The sequence below is a fragment of the Cuculus canorus genome, chromosome 1 (genome assembly GCF_017976375.1).
Source record: "Cuculus canorus isolate bCucCan1 chromosome 1, bCucCan1.pri, whole genome shotgun sequence".
Lineage (NCBI taxonomy): Eukaryota > Metazoa > Chordata > Aves > Cuculiformes > Cuculidae > Cuculus > Cuculus canorus.
Genome location: NC_071401.1, coordinates 85,446,037 through 85,466,716, shown reverse-complemented (window position 1 = coordinate 85,466,716; position 20,680 = coordinate 85,446,037). Strand labels below are relative to the sequence as shown.

Genomic DNA, 20,680 nt, shown 5'->3' with positions numbered 1-20,680 from the left:
GAATTAACATGACTAGTTGTATGACAAAATTTTTCAATATTTAAGAACTTTTTGTGTGTCAGTGGTTGATCACATATATGCAGAGGGACAGGAGTGGATACTACGTCAGGAACAGGCTCTCTACCTGATGATCTCCGAATCACTTCATCTGTCCTCTAAAGGTATTACTGGCCTGCATGGATTTGATGATTTCAAAGGTTTTGCTAGTAAACATGGCAAAAAGTATGAGTAACATAGATAATCCAGCACAGACTGTATTAGTACAGATCAACACAATACCAAATGCAGTTTGCTGTGGTCGGCATAGTCTGGAAAGGTACTCAGATAGTGCAGAGTTCTCCTGGACAGACTCTAAAACACACTGCATAGCTGATTTTAGTCATGACCAGTCATTGTTAAAAGTCTTACATAACAGTAATAAGCTTGAAATTGAAAATGAGTAGTTAAGATAAAAGGATGTTAGAGCTTCGAAGGCCAAATGAAGAGTACCCTATCAATCATTCTCAAAAGACAGAGCAACTGCTGACCATAATTTCCGTACTTTTTCCCCCTTTTTCTTCTCTTTATCTCTTTCTTTTTTTCCCCCAGGCAGGAAGCAGAAGAATCATACTTTCTAACACATGCATCATATTTTCTGATACTTACATTTATAGAAATCTGATTTTATGTATAATTATTGAACTAAAAAACAAATGTATAATTATAACCCAGCATGGTCTAATATAATTAGAAAAATAATAGATTTCCTGCAACATAATTTGTTTACATTTCTTTCAGTATTCATTTAACAAACAGAAGGAAACGGTATTAGACTCACAGGCTGACAGCCCAATAAGAAGATTATTAAGGATCTCTTACTTGATATCTATTGTAATCCTGGCAGCATGAACAAGACAGATTCTTCTTGCTATGCCTTATGCCCTTCCATTATAGTCATAAGGCAATTGACCAACACACGTTCTGCATTTATCTGCTCCCTGTATCACACTACATTACCTCAGTGAGGGAGTCTGTGGATTTCCCTTTCCTCTGTCATGCAATGGGGACCATTTGTTGCCTTAATTAAATTTTCCACAATGGGCTGTGGTTACACTGTAACCTATGATTTTTTTATCTTGTTCTGCTGGTTGCCAGTCTTTGCTTGTTTTTATTCAGCCGCTGTGTGGATTTCTTCCTTTTTAGAAGAGGTTTTGTGTGCTTCCTGAATTCTCATCTCCTGGTGCCTGAATTTCTGGGTTTGCATAGCTTTATTTTTTCACTCTGCTGGAGGCTCTCATTCTTACCCATTATACCTAGTCTCCAAATCTGCTTCATATTTCTTAGCCTTTTCTCAACTTTTCTGCTTTCTCAGAGCCAGCTGTTTGGTTAACAGTCTTTGAAGGATATCTCAAATACTTTTGAAGTTATTTCTGAGGTTTAAGTCATTTGTTGAAACTTGAACAGAGTACCAGGCATGACATATTGGAATATTTCACGTCTAAATATCATACCTATCATTAAAAATCCGTGTTTGATAAGAGAGAAAAGAATAAAAAATACTCAGGGAAAAAATCTGCCATGAATATGGAACACAGCAAAAGATGCTAGGAGCAGGTAAAAAGCTCTTCCATGTTTCATTAAGCATATCTACGCAACAGTTCTTTCCGCAACTACATAAACTATAATGAGGAAGTTTGTGTGTGATGTCTCACAAACTCATGCAAACATAGCTCATTAATTCACAGAAAGTATATTGTTGATACAAAATGGTTAAACAAAAGGCAAGCAGGTGTGCTGAATTCAATAGCATGCATTTTCGTATCTCTTATCAATTTAGTCCATTCCAGAAGTAAGATAGTGCCAGAGATGGGAACATGTTCTATGCATTGCTAAAACATGAATATACTTCTGTCTGCAAATAATAATCATTCTGAATTAGTGTGGAAAAGACTACTAATAAGTACTGTCTTGAAATTTGTAATCACTACTCACAGCTTTTACTACACATATGCATGCAAAAAAATATTCTTTACATCTTATTTCCCATTAAAAATGGTCATGTGGATACATGTTGGATGCACCCAAACACATGGTTTGGTTCTTTGCAAAAATGCTGAAATAGCAAATGAAGGCTACACTAAGCAGCATATTTTTGGATATTAATACTAGGGCTCTGAGACTACACTGTGACCAGACAGAATTTTCAGATAGTGGTGAAGGAAGAAGAAGAATACGGTGTCCTTTCTAGGATCTTATGGAAAGTTAACTGTACTTGAGAAGAAGCACATTTTAGTAATTTCAGTAACAGTTTTCTCTGCTTGGCTATCACCGGTGTATGTACTCCAGCAACAAGGAGTCTGAAAGAGGACAATACTTGCATTATCTTTTTTTTTGCCATATACTTCTGAGTGAGTTACAGAATTTTCAGTGCTCCTCGGGTGAATTCAGGTAAGGATGTGTGAAGATAAAGAGGCTCCTGAGATAATTATTTCCTCCTATTCCATTACTTATCCGTCACTTTTATAGTGGATCCTGGGAAAGGAGTATCTTCTGCTCTCAGGATATTTGGGTGAAACTTCAGCAGGAGAGGCAGAACATTTCATTACAGGAACTGACACTTAAGAAGCTGTTGCTGTTAAAAAGAAATGCTCTTTTAGGCAAATCTTTCTTGCTTTACTGTTATGAGAAGTGTTTCTCCTATCTGTACTAATGGTACAGCCAAAAACTAATTGCAAACTGTATGCTGGTGTTTTAAATGTCTCTCAGATAGACAAGTGGAGAGCAGTCCATCACTGCAAAATGTACAGTTCCAGTACTGCAAAAGGCACAGTGTTTGAATGTCCAATAATCCTTTGCAGTTGCATTAGAATAACTCTCTACTGCAGGCTACTTAAGTGGAAAGACAGAGTGGATGAGACTCCCTATATATAGACAGATAGGAGCAACCTCATGTTCACAAGCTGTGCACCTCATGAGGGATTTAGGCCATGCTGGTATCTGTTGGAGGCACAACACAACAAGGAATAAGCAATCCAGGAGGTTCCTGGAATGCATTGATGCTAACATTCTTCTCCAAGTAATAGACAATCCAATGAGGAAAAGTGCTATGCTGGACCTTGTTCTGACCAGACAGGAAGGGATGATGGGGAATGTGCAGCTCAAGGGAAGCCCTGGCTGCAGTGACCATGAAATAATGGAGTTCAAGATCCTTAGGGCAGTGAGGAGGGTGCAAAGCAAGCTCACTACCCTGGACTTCAAGAGAGCAGACTTTGGCCTCTTCAAGGATCTACTTGGTAGAGTACCGTGGGATAAAAGCCTGGAGGGAAGAGGAGATGAGTAAGCTGGTTAATATTTAAGGATCACTTCCTCCAAGCTCAGGACCAATGCATCCCAATGAAGAGGAAGTCAGGCAGAAACACTAACAGTTCTACATGGATGAACAAGGAGATCATGGACAATCTTAAACACAGAATGAAGCCTAGAGGGGTAGAAGAAAGCACAAGTAGCCTGGGAGGAATACAGAGAAATTGTCCCAGCAATCAGGGATGAGGTTAGGAAAGCTAAAGACCTGAGAGAATCAAATCTGGTGAAGGACTTCAAGGGCAACAAGAAAAGTTTCTATAGGTATGTCAGTGATAAAAAGAAAGCTAAGGAATATGTGGTCCCTCTCCAGAAGGAAATAGACAACCTAGCTACTTGGGATATGGAAAAAGCTGAGGTACTTAGTGACTTCTTTTGTCTCAGTCTTCATCTGCAAATGCTCTAGCCACACCACCCAAGTCACTGAAGGCAAATGCAGGGACTGGGAGAATGAACTGCCCACTGTAGAAGAACCGTAGGAACCCTAATGTCCACAAGTCCGTGGGATTTTGATAAGGAGCATCCATAGGTCCTGAGAAAACTGGCATATGAAGTTGCTAAGACACTATCTTTGAGAAGTCACAGCAATGTGGTGAAGTTTCCACTGACTGGAAAAGGGGAAAGGTAAACCTCATTTTTAAAAAGGGGATAAAAGGAAGGCCTAGAGAACTACAGTCCAGTCAGTCTCATCTGTCCCTGGCAAGTTCATGGAGCAGATCTTGCTGGAAAGTATGCTAAAGCACATGGAAAATAAGATGACTAGTGGTCTCTGACCAATTTTGTGTCCTGCAACAGGGTTACAGCATAGAGGGGTAAGGGAAGAGGGACTGATATCATCTATTTGGACTTGTGCAAAGCTTTTGACACTGTCCCGTAGGAGAGACATGGATTTGACAGATGGGCCACTCGATGGGTAGGGAATTGGTTTTATGGTCACACTTAAAGAGTTGCAGTCAACTGCTTAACGTCCAAGTGAAGACCAGTGATAAGTGTTGTTCTTCAGGAGTCTGTATTGGGAGTGGCGCTGTTTAATATCTTTGTTGGTGACATGGGCAATGAGACTGAGTGCATCCTTATCAAGTTTACTGTAACACTAAGCTGTGTGGTATGGTCAGCGTGTTGGAGGGCAGGGATGCCACTCAGAGGGACCTTGACAGACTTGAGAGCTGGGCCTTTGTGAGCCTCATGAAGTTCAACAAGGCCAAGTGCAAGATCCTTCACCTAGATAGAGGCAATCCCAAGCACAAATACAGGCTGGGTGCAGAATGGGTTGAGAGCAGGTCTAAGGATAAGGACTTGGGTGCGTTGGTGGATGAAAAGCTCAACATGAACTGGCACTTGCAGCCCAGAAAGCCAACTGCATTCAACTCTGGAGCCTCCAACATAAGAAGGTCATGGACCTGTTGGAGAGTTGAGAGGAAGGCCACAAAGATGATCAGAGGGGTAGAGCACCTCTGCTGTGAAGACAGGCTGAGAGAATTGAGGTTGTTCAGTGTGGAGAAGAGAAAGTTTCGGAGAGACCTCATCGTAGCTTTCTTGTAGGAGGCCTACAAGAAAACTGAAAAGGAACTTTTTAGAAGGGCAAGGGGTTCACCTTGAAACTGAAAGAGGGCAGATTTAGGTTAGACATAAGGAATGTATCATTTGTATCATTTGTTATATATCCACAGACAGACGCAAAATCCTGAAATTCTATCTTATGTAACTGCAAAGACTTTAAATTGCACAGACATCTTAAGTTGATTGGCTAAAGAGAATCAGAAAAAGTTTGGGACTAGAGAAACACTTAGAATTCCTTTCAATGCAATACTTCTGAAATTCGTGTTTTCATTACTTATGTATGCCAGTCTTCCATCTCACTATTTTTTTTTCACTTGCTACTCCAAGCAGTGTGGTTTTGAAAGTGAAGTTTTATGAGAAACATGTATAATTTAAAGATCCTTAATATTATTACCTACTTCAATCAAAATTCATGTGAAGAATCTGCTAGAGACACTTTATCCTAGCATTGATTATTATTAAAAAAAAAAAAAAAATGCTAACATTCGTATCACAAATTCTTTCCTTTAGCTACATTTTAGAGATTTTCTCAAGTCAGCTACTGCCAGTTTACTAGTTTACTTCTGTTGTCATCTGATGTTTATAAAAAGGCAACACAGACTTTACAAGTCTTGACCTTTACTAATGATTTATTATTTCTTTTTCTTTCTTTTTTAAAAAGTTTTTTTCTAGTTTTTGTTTAGAGAAAAATAAATATTCTTTGGATTAATATTTTAAGCAGGCAGAACTCAGTAGCACATTTGCATAAGGAAGAATGAGACCTATGGAGAAAAATGTTCTTTCTCCAATTTAAGTTCCCATATTAAGCTGTCAATTTAACAATAATCTATTTATCTTTTTTCTTATTTATTAGAAAATAGTTAATTGATAAAATTCAACTTCTTTCAGTCTTAAAAAAAAAAAGGTTTTATGACTTACTGCCTTAAAGACAATGAAATGGGATGTGTTTTTTCAACTGTGTGTAAGATAATGTGTTTCTCATAGATTTATCATTATTCTGCACTGCCTGTAAAATCTAGATTGTAATCTAGTACTACTTGTGCCTACAATCTACACAGGTGAGATGTTTTCCTTTTGAAAAGCTATAATTAAAGGTAAACAGAAGACTTAAATACAGTATATCTGTCTTTATCCTTCATAAAATAAATTAAAAAAAATTCCTTTTTTGTATAGAATTTACCAGGGAATAAAATTGACCATACTTACATAACACGTCAGCTTTTCATTATTTAGACTGCATAGTTTTATGTATGCATATTTACCTGTATCATATATAATGCATCTGAGGGTAGGTAAGTGGAGAATGTTTACTATACAGAAATACACCCTTCAATCTGATGCATGAGCTATCATTCTGTATGCAAAGGCCATAAAAATACATATATAAACAGCCTCCATTATGTTTATAAGATAGAAAGACTTAATGGTATGTCCCTGTTACAAGAAGAGCTAAGAAAAAAAATGGGACTACCTTGAAATTGCACTCATATATGATGAATTGCTATACTGCTAGCAGATAACAGAAATGAACATGAAAAAGATTTTGAGGTTTTGAAGTAGAATATAACTTTCAGTGTACCTTTGATGTAGAGAGCAGTATGTGTTCACTTAACATTCAGTGCTTTTAAATGATCCAGACAGTAATTTCAGCTAATGTATCACTACTAATGGTGAAGGAGCTGTATAGACAAAATAGATATTAGAAAGATAATTTAATAAGGACTCAGTATTGTTCTTTAACTCACAAATGTGTTATCACAGTTTAAGGAATTGGCACATCTTCTGTGCCACAGTAAGTGATAATATGTACTGTTATCTGTTGGAAAACTAAAGAAAATCCTGCTGTCTTAAATTTATTAATCCTTTATCTTGCATTTAGAATGCATTAAATATATATTCCAGGAATTGCTGCTACTGGGACTCAGCTTAGAGTCCCTATGACAACTCAGTCACTCTTGAGATCCCAATTAAGTGACTTGGAAATAACGAGCAGTTTCTATCTTCAGCCATCTCTAACTAGTGGAGACCTACTTTCCTTTATGAATTACTTGTAAAGTGCTAACTGCAGTTCAACACTTTTTTTTTAGGGGGGAGGGGCGTTGTTTGAGGAGTTGTAGAAGTACCACCTAACATACTAGACACTTGTACTGAAGTGGAATCAGCTCTATTCCCAAATCTCTTTGGCATATCTCTTACCTACATCTACCTGAGATAAAGGTTGTCAAGGAATCTTACACTCGTTGACTCCCACTGTCAGCATTCTGGTAGATAAGAATTTTCCTATAGTGCTATAGATTGGTCCGCAGTCTTTCTTAGCTTTGTGTTTCTACTCTCTTATCCATCTGACTGAAACCTCTACTGTCCGGAGGATTTAGACAACTGGAAAAACTCAAACATGCTGAATGAGGACCTAGAAACAGGCTGCTTTAAATTGTCTTATTTTCAAGAAAAGTTAGACTTATTTCAATCCTGGAGCATGGGCTGTCATCTGGAAGGTAATCCCAGCCCTGAGATTAATATGACCTTTATATAAGACATGCTAAGATCCAGTGGAGTCTCCTCCTCTGTGGAGGTTCAGAGCTACCTGCAGGCACAGCCTCAGCAGTGAAATACCCACACAGCAAGGCAAACTCCAACTACCCACACGGATCCCCTCATCTATTCGGCTAATTCTGAATGAAGCACAGTGAATTTAGGACATAAACTCTCACGAATTACATTTCATTCCTTAGGATATTATGACAGCTCAGAGCAATTGGTTGACACCCACACTTGTTAACAGATTGCCACAAAGCAAAGCCAGAGATAGGGGCAGAGATGCTGCAGAGTAGTACGTGATAGATCAATCAGTGACAAGATCTTGCCATAAGAAGGATAACACTTCTAAATGACAAGCAGCACTTAAAGGAGATGCTCAAGCTCTGAGAAATACTGACTACTATTAACAAAGTCTCCTCTTTTGATCTACTTCAGGCTGGTACTCTACTTCTAATTACATAAAAAGCTTAAGCAAAATAAACTTGAGAAAATGTATGCATGAATGCAGTGAGGATGGGGGTTTGGTAGTTTGGCACTTACGATGCTGATCACAGCAGCTCAAAATTCTTACAGAAAGCTCTGGGTTCCAGTGTAGAGAAAATAACAGAAGAATAACAGAAGAATTTCAAAACCAGAGTGATTCTCTTTTCAAATTATTAATTTTGAACATTTTAATTGATGGTTGCTTATAGCATAAAGTCAGACTAAAGTAAAAATAAGATACTCCATGACCCTAAGATTAGTCATATGATATGTTTTTCAGAATAACAGGATACATATGGTTATCAGTCCAAATTTCATAGTTGACAACAAATTACCAGCAGTGTGTTTAAAACTCACATGATGATCAATTTAATGTCAACAGCCTTACTTGTGCAGGTTGTATTAAAGTCAGTACATTTTTTTCCATAACAAAATAATATTTCAAAGGCAGGAACAATCCTGAGATTATTTTTTTTTTTACGCTACAAAGATGAAAAACTAAAAAAGTCTGAAAAATAAATCTCACATGACAATATAAAAAACCGGAACATTTACCAGTGAAAATATCATCTGCTAAAGTTAAAATTGTCTTTGAAGTTTGATGAGCTGTATAAGTATGACTAAAACAGATAAAAAATATTTGTAATGTTGCTCTCAGTATCACTACTTTATCATGTGTACTTCTACTGAAAAACAAGAACCATCAACCAGTATGCTTTTTACTTATATAAATGAGTACATAGGAGATAAAGCTGATAAACAAAATTAACTGAATGTCTGATTAAAGCATTGATTTGATATGACTAATATAATTTTTTCTTTTATGGCAGTAAAATTTATTCCTTGCTCTCAAGTTTCTGTAATTGGATAGCAGATAGCCAATTAAATAACAGTGTGATTCATGTATAGCTTTAAATAACTTCAAAATAATAACAGAATTATCTGTCACGTTTAGTTATAGTAAATCATTAAAATAGTTTATGAAGTTACATTTCAATGAATTTAACAGTCAAAAATAAAATACAGTAGAAGACACGGGTTATAAATTTCTATGATGCATCTTACCTATGACATTTCCCATTATAAAATTCATGATGTTAAATGTTTCAATGTTAGATGTTCCTGAAAGCTCTACTTAAAATATTTTTGAAAGCCTGGTATTCACCTGCTGTCTATAGGTATGAAGGAAAATCCTCACACACTCCAACTTCAGTATATTGTCTCAGATGTCTATGCAGAGTCCAAATTCCTGCACAGTGAATAGAGTGAGTTGTCAGTGTGCCTAAGTCCAGACAAAAGCCACGTTGATGGGAAGATACAGGCAGTTGCAGAGCAGTTTCACTCTGATGCGATATGATTTATGTCATACAGGTGCTTCTTGATCTATATAGACCCTATGGGGAACTTACTATAACCAAATATTGACTTAGAATGATGTTTCATAATCAGTTTGAGCCAAAACACCTTTATGCTGCTTTCTCTCCACTTAACCCCCTCGCCATGCACTCAGACCCTCACAACATCTTGGCTCTAGGGTTTGTTGTACCAATGTCACCATTAGCGTATTGAGTCATCTACTAAAAAAATGGGTTTTTTTTTTCCTTTTGGATTTCTTTTCAGCTACATTGCAAACACTGTGAACATGATTTCTGAAGCTTACTGACGAAGAGGAGAATGACAGGAAACAGGCGTCAGAGCAGCATTGCATTAAAGCAATTATGAAGCATAATACCACTAATGGCTAAACTAGCTGCCAGGTAAAATTGTATGCCCTTGAAAGGCTCAGCTGATTAATTCAAAAACCTATTTGAGTCATAAGTCTCAAGCTGGACAAAGTGAACACTCTTCAAAATATATAAATACCAGGAACACAAAGACATTGACAGCAATGGAAGCTAGGCATCTAAATATTTTTTGTGCATCTGACTCTAAATGGATTTTTACTTTTTGATAACTTCCTCTTTCATCATGACTGTGTGAGAAGCATTTTAAACTAAAAAAAAAACCAAAAACAAAAAAACAACCGAAAAAAGGGAGTTTGCGTGTCCAGAGATTCCAGGAAACTGTTAGTAGGGAAAAAAGTCCGCAGACTTTTCTGTTAAAGTAGAAGCTTTTACAGCTACTTCTCTTTTGAACTCCTGGTGTGCAGGCTTAGGCTGCCCTGGAAACCAAACTCCATTTTCTAACTATATTCTCCGTACCTCAAGGAGACTAGTACAAGGAACTCCTAAAAGAAAATAACTCTGAAAATAAAATAAGTCGATATTCATAAGAGTAAAACACCAGTCAGTGAATTGTAACAGTTACCAGTGCTCTCAGAAAAGTCCTTCAAGTATGCTGAGTTATTCTTTGTATGTGAACATGCAGTAAATATTACAATAGATTTTAATCCTCGTTTGAATAAACTGTGTTGAAATGTTATTTTTGGTAATATATTTGCATATACTTCCTACTATAGGAAGCAGATTATTCAACAACCCTGGACAAACCAAAGACAATTTATTCCTCAATAGTAATTCCAAATATTTTCAGTCTTACACTTTGCTCTTGTAAATGTAACTTTTGTTCGTTTCTTTGTTCATTTTTACAAAGAATAATCTCACTGATTTGAGTACTCACGTGAAGGGAAGTATTCATAGTTACAAGCTTTTTAATATGCCTAACCTCTCCAAATTAGGAAACAAAAAGTAGGAAACAAAAAATAGCATCTTGGATGCCTCTTTTAACATTTCTTACCATTTGAGATATGAAAAAAAAAAAAAAGCAAACAAACAAAAAAGAAAGATTTTACAATATTTATTGCTTTTTTTTTGTAAGTAATCTTTCTTCATATGGGAATTGAATCTCCATGCTAAAAGTTAAAAATGTCTTCCAAAAAAGAAATTCACTCATTTTCACTTAAGTGGGATGAAAGATCTATTTAAAAGAAACTAGCGAGAGATTAAAAACACAGACAACAAACCTACAAAACCTCCCTACTAACATTTCAACTATAACAAACCTGTAGGTATTTTTAGTATCAATGCCTAAAAGTATCGCAAATGCAGCATCAGGAAGCTAGTCCTCTCGTGACTTTTATTCAGCGGAAATAAAACATGCATGCTGTTAGAAAACCCATGAAAGAGCTGACCCTAAATGAATTATTTAAAAGTACGAGCATTTACTACTTTAAATGAATTGCTTAGAAAGAAATGTGAAAGAAACAAAATACATGACCCTTTAGTCTCACATCTCCAGTTTATCCATTACATCATTGAAGACAGAGGTAATTTTGAAATGCTTGTTATAGTTTTTTCTTAATAAAGTTCATGTGGGTTAACTGAATATGTGCTGCATTTATTTATATTTTGACTTTGAATAGTCAATTGATGTGTTTTATTTCTTAGTATGATATTTTCTAGTATTTCCTCCATTTTTTTCATTCATTATAAACTAATTACTGAAATGAGAACAATAAATTTGTAATAAAGCATGTATCTGATTGAAAGATACTTTAAGCAGTTGAAATGACTAGCAGGTGACACTCGCTATGAAGTTCAAGGTAGATACCCAAGACAGGCCTCGCAAATAACTAGATCCTGAAGTGTAAATTTAAAATGTGATTTTACTGAACTGAATGCCTTTTCTCTCTTTTAATTTCCTAAGTCCACAGTTCTCAAGATTTACCTCTGAGTTCAGGGAAAGAAGTGTTCAACCTCAGTTTCTTTATATCTGGATTATTTTGTGTGTAGGTTAAGACTGACGTGAAAACTAAGTGCTGAATAAATCACTCATTTCAGGTGATATTTTTTTTCTTATGTGGAAGTAAGAAAAGTAAATAAGTAGTCTATTGTATAGTTTTACCTTTAGGCAAAAGTATAAGAAATTAAGAGTACAGTCTGTGGAAAATACTCTTATGTTATTTTATGATTATACATATAGAATATTCTGAGAGGGATATAGGGCACAAATTATGATTGGCATGTGAGTGTTAAACATATTCCTAGTAATTTATTATCGAATATGAAATTTGGACTAATAAACATATGCATCCTATTATTGTCAAGCTTAACTCAATGCTAAGGACCTCACTGACCTATATATATCTTGATCGTGCATTCATCACTATCAATGTGTTTTATGAAGGATTACAATACATGTCATAAATGAACCATTGTTCAAATTCTTTTGTTTAATCAATTATGCTATATAACAGCAAACATTTTCCATAAGACTTTTTTTTATTGCAAATGCCTCCAATATTAAATATAATATAATTAAATAAATATATATATTAAATAAATATAATTAAATAGCTAGTGAATTGGCCATTTATAACAAATGTATGTCAAGTATATCTAGGGATACTATAATCTGTGTATTTATCCATAATATGCTACGTAAACAGAGAATAACACCTAGATATGAGCAATAGGAACTTTAAGTGTTACACGCCTGTTAACAACTAGGAAAAATATCCTGTTCAACTTACTGTTTCAAAATATTCATACTACTATGATATAATTAATAACAAGTATTTAAACCCCTTAGAGTTCCTCCAAATAACTTTCCATTTTCTACTGGCATGACAAAATGTCAAATTCCTCATAATTATTGCTATTAAGGTTGCACGCAAATTAAGATGGATTTTTCAGAATGTGTACAGCACTGAACTTTAATACAAGCCACAAATCCACAGTAGATCTAAGATAAAAACAATGTGCAATGCAGCTTCTTGTAAAACCAATCCTCATTTGGACTGCATGAGCATGTGCATTCACCAATAATACTGGAAAGCATTTATTCTAGAACTGGAAAGCAGAATAATTACTGGGAGAAAAAAAAAAAGGTACTAGCATTTGTCGTTCCACCAGTAGCCCAAAAACATCCTTACTGAGGTTAGCTTTACATGTGAAGACCATTACTGCTCACTAAAGCAGAACACTCTGGAGGAGTTCATTAATTAAAATTTGTTATAAATCATTAATTTAAAATAGTTATCAGTTATAAGTGCTGGGGACACACTATTAAATTTTTGTTTTGATATTTACCACTTAATATTTTAATGTTTTTCCATAGTTCCATTAAGCACTGTTTCATTTTTTTTTGTATGCAAGGAAACACTCGTGTGTCTTTCAACATTATATATGATGAAGCACTTAAATATAATTTAGAAACAGAGCATAGCTTGAAGCCAAAAATCTGGTAAAAATGATCAGAGAACAATGTGACTCCTGATGTTTTAAATTCAGAAAATTACAGTCCTTTCAGGTCTATAATTTCACAGGATGGAAATTATGTGCCTATTTCTAAATTGCATTTCTTGTTATGCAGTATTATGTATTTACTATAACCTTACTTTCTATAAGTTACACTTCCCTGTCTCCCACAGGAGTTTTATTGTATTTTATTTTATTTTATTTTTCTAGTAAAATACATAAAAGTTTTGATTGTCTAATTGACTTATGTAAGAAACTGAACTTTTGGATGATTATCCAACTGATATGGAAAATCTTTTGAGGTTCTACAGACTTCTCTCATAAAAACAAAAGAAACCCAAAACCCCAACGTTTAAAATAAAAAACTTTAAAAATAAACTCGCTGTTTATCTTTTTAGTAGGAAATGAGAAAAATTGCACAAAAGTCTGAAATAGAAATTATCATATATCTAATCTCTACATAAAGAATGAAATGTACAGAGTTGCCGAGAGACTGAACAGACACTTTTGATCACATTAAATCCTATTTAGATGCTTAACATAGAAATTACCTCAGATAAGTATGGCATATAGTACCCTTTAGAACAGACATTTCTCAACAGATTATAATCCAACATGAATAAATAAATTTTTATTATTCCATCATTAATTCAGATAAATGATTTCCAGAGAGAGTATTAATAAAGTGAGATAAAGTTTGTATAAATGTATTGTCAAATTTTATCTATATATGTGAATATATATTTATGGAGAGATTAGATATACACATATATGTATCTATTCTCAGATGCACACACAGATTGAAAAAAGAAAAATAAACATTTAAAATACATAGTTATTCTAGTTCAAATTATCTTAAGATCTTTCAGGATTTGACTAAATTAGGAAAAAGTGTGGAAGAAAAATCAGTTGACATGTTGCCACTGAGCTGTAATGACAAACTTTTGCTTAGTGCTGTTAAATGTTTCTGACTCACTGTTTCTTTTTTAGTAAACTATGTTTGGCCCTTCATGGACAGCCTCAGCTATAGAAAAGCTGGATTGATGAGTCCGAAGTTTGAAAGTCTAAAGAAGGGACTACAAGGTACCTAAGATATATTTTTCTTTTTTTTTTTTTAATAATCAGACCTTAGTAATTAAAATCTCCCTTATTACCATGTGGTTTGGATTTGGGTTTTTTTTAGATTTTTCTTCCCGAGTTAAGACCTTTGGAAGTCCTCAGTCCATTTTCACTTTGGGAACATATTCCTATGCAATACTTCTCAATTTGGAACTGGAGTGCTGAGCTGAAAATGCTAAGAAAAAAAAATTGAAAAATATTTCCTTTTTTTTCAAGCAGAATGTGTAAAATTACATGTGTGAGATTTTGGTCAGTTTACATCTGGTTAGATTAAAAAGTGATGCATACGGTAAAGTTGGTAATCTGATATTCTGAGTTTCATCATAGGACTGCTTTAGCCAAAAAAAAAAAAAACCAAAAAAACCAGCTTTTTGATGTTCCCTTCAAACTCTGCATTACTGAATAATACTGCTTGAGTACATTCATAAAAAACAGAACATATCATATTTACTAGATTCATTTAGATTTACTGAATACACCCATAGCTGCTATTGGTGCTATTTCTGACACTTTTTGTGTCCTCCAATTTTCTGTGTATCTGTCCCAATCTACAACAACAGAGCTTGAACTGGTTAAGGTATGTAGCTATTATTACCACCAAAAACCTCTAGAAAATTAATAACAATATAAAAACTTTTGTCTAGGTCAGAGTTAGGTAAACATTGTACTGTACATGTTTTTCCTAAATGGTTGTTTTAAATTTTGATGTCTAGCTCTGTAGGGAAACTTGAGCAAAGACAGTTAGGTTTTTTTTTCCCTAGATGCTGAGAACACACAGGTTCTTCATGCATTTACACTGTATTTCAAACAGAAAGTGATTAGGGAGTGAATATAGCATTTAGATGAAATATGAAGAGATAAAAATTAATAATTTTAGATATTACTTCATTTAAATTTTCATCCTGAAAGGAGGCACAGATTCCTATTTATTTCATATCACTTTACTTATTTTATTATACAGCTACTGATTAAATTAGTTAAGGAGGCCTTTTATCATTAGCAAGGCCAATTTATGCAAAAGAAATTTATGACAACACAGGGCTATAATGAAATAGCATTCTCTTCTTCCTCATGATTTATCTCTGGAATTTCTTTGTATTCTTGTTTTAGAAATAATACATTAAAAGCAATTTTAGTGACATTTTTTCTTAAATACGTATGGGGAGGGAGTAGAAAGATGCAAGCACCAATTCACTAGGTAAAAATTAATTTTATTGAAATAATGCCCTAAAACCAAATAGGAAAAAAACACTCACTGCGTATTTGCCACAAAAGTAATTAATTTAGTGTTGGATGGAATTCAAGAAAACTTACATCACTCAGATGGCAAGGAAAGTGTTTAGGTTCCTATCCAAACTTACCTTTTAGTTCCATTCATATATTGCTAGAAATCCTTATTTTTTTTTTTTCTCTAGCATTAAGCCTAGCTAAAAATTCAACAATTGCTTTATTTGCCACATGAATTTTGGCATTTCAAATTATAGCTTTGTCCAGAAGAGTGAAAAACATAGGAAAAATGGGGACGACAGAGGCTAACTGGCTTTTGAGGTGTTTAAAATAGTTACTGAGTAATGGGAGGTTTGTTTATTTATTTATTTGTTTATTTATTTATTTATTTAAGAACCATTACTGCCTTTTGTGGAGATACACCTGGACCAGCTGGATACTGAAATCAGATTTTATCAAATCAGACTAAAATTATTCTTCCTGTTTCCTCAAGGAGGACAGGTATTTGGCAGTGCTCATGGTAAAAACAGTATTACCTGACACACAAGTGAAACCGAAGAGACTTAGAATTTATCAAAACAGAAAAAGATAATACAACGGTAACATGAATTTTATATAAGTATATATATAATGGATATGATATATTTATATAATCATACATATATAATATTTATTTATGATATGTTTATATAATATATAAAATCTATTAATTTTTAGGATTTTTTGCATGTAAGAAACCATGTTAATGCCTTTCTGAACAGATATGAACTGAACAATTTATCTTTCTATTACTATTACAAGGGTATTTCATGTTAGCAGGGATTAGTTTGTTTGATTTTGTTAGCATGTTAAGGGCTACAGAAACGACATTGTGAGGTATAGTTTCTCGGGTCATTGTATTGTTTTTCATCACAAGTGCATTTCCTTGCCTTGCCTCCCATCCATTGTCTGCTTTTCTCCCTTCTCTGACATATGCTGCTGCCAGTCCACAAAGTAGCTCAAAGCTGTGTGGAAAGCACTCCTCACCTCCTTATAGCTCTAGGCTTCTTGCAGGCTGCAAACTTTTGAACACTGTACTTGGCATAATATTTTATCTGGAGCCATTGTTTCCAGAGAAGCAGTTTATATTGAAGTCACCACAGCTACCTTAAGGATCCATTTAACAGGAGAAAATCTCAAAAAGAAAACAATATTTTCACCCTTGTAGCAGGATTAAGTTATTGATTATAAAATTGGAAGTGAAGTTGCAAAAAAAGAAAAAACATTAAATGCAGAACAGGATAAGCTGGGAACCGATCTTTCTTTTCTCATCTAGGATTTCTCTGCTTAGTTTCTTTGCTGTCTCATGATGTCTTTCAAGAAAAGTCTTTGTAAAATTAATTTCTTCTTCAATTTCTATCCTGTGCTTTTCTGAATACTATTCAACATGATAAAAAGATATTTCAGATGAGGTCTCAAGATTTCTGTGACTCTCTGAGGTTGCTCATTACAATTCAGGCATGCTTAACACTCTCCCAAACATCAGGTGAATAGTGGATTGTCAGGTGAACAGCGGGACGCCTTTCCCAAGACCGACTGCAGATAGCGTGAGCGTGGTGGGAGCCTGTAGGATCATAGGATAGGGCTGCAGATTCTCCAGCTCTGTTTTCTTTCCTGTTGTCTTAGCAAGTCCAGGTGTTGTTACCTTATTCTATAACACTCTATTGGTCACCCCTTATATAAACTCCTTCCTTAATGTGCAGTCATCCTTTGCTCTGATGCTCCGATGCTGTTTTATGGACGCCACACAGAATAACAATACAACAGGTCTGTGGTCCCATGACATTATTTTTAATTGCTGGTGCATACAATATATATAGACTGATGTATCTCAGCAATTAATGTCAGATATTTCTATCCCTCAGCAGTGCTGGAGCCAAATGGACGAGAGATATCTGAAGCCTTCCCACAATGATTTAGAACTGGGTGGAGGTGTCCTGTTTAAGAACTGAACTCTTAATGTTGGAGAATCTCAACATTATTCCAACACTAAAATATTTTGCATTTTTTTGCAGGGTACAAACTCTCACTGAGATGAACACTTACTTTCTCAGTGAAAGTGAAACACAGACCTTCCAAACATTGTCCATCAGGATCAAGACATTAAGTCTAAGACTGGAAAACCGAATTTTCCTGTCAGGGAGCTATCACTTCTTCTCACTTTTTCTAGTTCTCATGGGATTTTTCAGAGGCTTTTAAACAATAAATTGATATATTCTTGTAGCTTCTCTATATAAGGTTAAGTATTGTAGCTTCATATTAATTTATGGTTGACTTTTTCATCTCTGTCTGAAAGCGACATTTTCAAATTAACTTTTTCATATTCATCTATGCATATTTTTTTTTCTGAAAAGTCTTTTCCAAGCTCGGAACTTCTGAGATCATTTAATCTGTTTCTTAGAACTATGAGAAATCAAAGATATAATTAATTTTAAAAATCAGAGATAAAAAGCCTCTAGCTAGATAATAATTACACTCTTATTGAAGTAATCTTACCAATACATTATATTTAGCAAGGCAACGTAAAAGCCAAAACAAGGTTCTCACTTCTGTTTTTTTCATAAAAATTATCTTAGGATAATTAGACAGGAAAAAAACTGTGTAGAGTAACTTTAGCTTCTGTACCCTAGGCTTGTCTTCAAATGAAATGGTAAAATCATCTAGAATTGTCATACAGGAAGTTTTCTGAGTTCATGCGTCAGAAACAATACCTTCAGAACAATAGAAATTGCCTCTAGAAGGAAATATGTTACATATTCCATTTTCTACATAACTGTTTCTGAAAACATATCTATCAGCATCTCAGAATATTACCTGGATAGTATGAATAGTTTTAAGCAACATTTTATCAATATCAAAACAAAGACAAATTATTTTCTGCCCACTATTAGCCATAGGCTGGCAAGTACCATAAAATGTTCTGCCAATGACTGTCAGAATTAATTTGCAAGCCTTCTGCTTTTTTTTGGTGTTGTGCTGAAGAAGGTACTTAGTTTTGCTTGCTTTATTTCCTTTTATTTTTTTCCTTTGAGATTTAGACAACCACCAGATTTGTTTCGATTTGTTTCTGCAGCTAACATGCTAAAAGTTCTGTCAATAGGTTATTTTTCTGACACCAAAGTATAATTCCAGTGTAAACTACTGAGGACTGTTTCTTACAAGTTGTCCTCTGTGTCAGTCTGCAGAGGAGAATGAATGTCATACCCTGCAGACTGTAGTAACTTATGTACTTAGCTTTGGAACCTTATTTACCTTTATGACAGCAGGACATCAAAGTGACAAAACATACCCACCATCCACTAGGCAAGAAAAAAAAAGTGAAAAAACAATGGTTTTGTCACTCGTCAATTTCTCTTCATTCATTTTTACATCAGAATAATCAGAAACTATTATGTTAACTTCTCACTGCTGGATGGTTTTAGACCAGCAAAACATTTATAACTAGCAAATATCTTTGCAATTCCATAAGTAATCGCCAAAGCAGAGAAGTCTTGAAAAGCAGAATTTAAACTACAAAATCGCACTAAATATCACAGTAAATACATAAAAATATACATAAAAAGCATGTTCAGAAAGAAAAGCTCAGTATGCTTATAATTATAGTCTTTCAGCAAAGGTAAAAACCAGTATCAGTGCTATTCAAGGACTTACTATACAATATTAATTACCACCAGTGTTTTTTTTGTGAACAGCAATCTTCTAGATGATATATATCTTTTCAATGAAATTATCAACTCCAGCATATTATCACATTACTATTATATACTAATTCATCAAACACCTTCTATTTGAATAGAAGTTTTTTTCCTACTTACCTAACTGGGTCTCCTGAATTGTTAGCTTACTCTCCAAGGGGTGTAAAAGCTTTGGTGGTTTATCTGTTAGTGGTGCTAAAAAAGAGAGAAAGTAATATATACAGTTTTCTGATTATTATTGTATAAAATAAAATTTTATATTATACCTATTGTTTCAGGACTGCTTCATTTTTTCTTTTGTTTAAATAATGTCAGCAGCTGTAAATGTTTTTACTTAGAGAGCAGATATAGCACAAAAATTTACAGACTTTCACATGCTAAGGTATTGAAGGCACTTGTGTTTGAAAAAGTAATCTTTGTAAACCCTCATAAAAACATGCACTGACATGCTAGAATTTCATATTTTCATAAGCATGATTATTTCATGGTTTGTCATAACATTTCATTACCTTTCTATCAAATATGGTCATTAGCAGATAAACAATATAAACTAAGAGAGTGCAAAACAATTTTGAATATTTGATAAAAAATATTTTAAACATTATGACCATCATCCAAACTTTTGAAAGTAAAGAACTAGAAAAAGGCTCAGATTTTGAGATCCAAGAGATGGATACAGTAAATAGTGTTGAAATTCCTAATAAGATGACTCCCTTCCTCCTTTTTGATCTACCCTGAAATAATTTTAGTAGACTTAGGCAAATTGTAGAATAAGAATAGTTTTGTAATGATCAAAATCCTTCTGACGTTTGTTGACGCATGTTCAGATCACACAGATAAATAATGCAGTTCATAGAAGTGACATTGGTTGTTACTACTTTTGTTGTAGTGTACTCTCTATTGACCTCCAACAGACAAGTGCATGCTATATAAAGAAAAGTTTATTCATTCTTTTTTTATTTAAAATTAATAGCAAATATTCATGGGAAAGCACCAACTTTTGTAGTCCCCTGGAACGTTATGATGTTTTGCTTTCCAACATTAATTCATACTTGAATCTTTAAGGCAGATTATGGGCTGTCAGAGGTTTAAAGTACATTTGACATTCTGATACAACTCTATAATATTTGTTCCCTCCAACTTGTCAAATTCACTCTTCCCTTTCTTACTGAAACACACACAGAGCTACATGTGTATGCGTTTAATCTACTAAACGTACTCATCTCCTGTCAGTCGAATTGCAGGAGAGATTTAGTTGCATTCTCTTTACTATGTTTCCTCTTCTCTTTGATTAAATTATCAAGGCCCTTTAAAATCTAGGGTATTAATTTCAACCTCACAGCAATTACAGAATGGATCCATTATCAACTCATGTTTCTGCTTTACAGAGATTTACCTATATCTGAACAGACTATAAATCCTGGTCTGGACTGAATAAAAAAACATCTTCAAGGATGGAAAAAGAACTGGATTTGGTCCATA

The 20,680-nt window shown here is 34.4% G+C and overlaps 1 protein-coding gene across 3 annotated transcripts in view; it reads right to left on the bottom strand.

The window, feature by feature from the left end:
• IL1RAPL1 (interleukin 1 receptor accessory protein like 1) overlaps positions 1-20,680 on the bottom strand; it is a 697,071-nt gene that overhangs the window by 137,050 nt on the left and 539,341 nt on the right. For all 3 annotated transcript variants that reach the window (XM_054056063.1, XM_054056064.1, XM_054056066.1), the window contains exon 6: positions 19,319-19,393. In XM_054056063.1, coding sequence (XP_053912038.1) covers positions 19,319-19,393 — 75 coding nt within the window. The remainder of the gene's footprint in view (positions 1-19,318; positions 19,394-20,680) is intronic.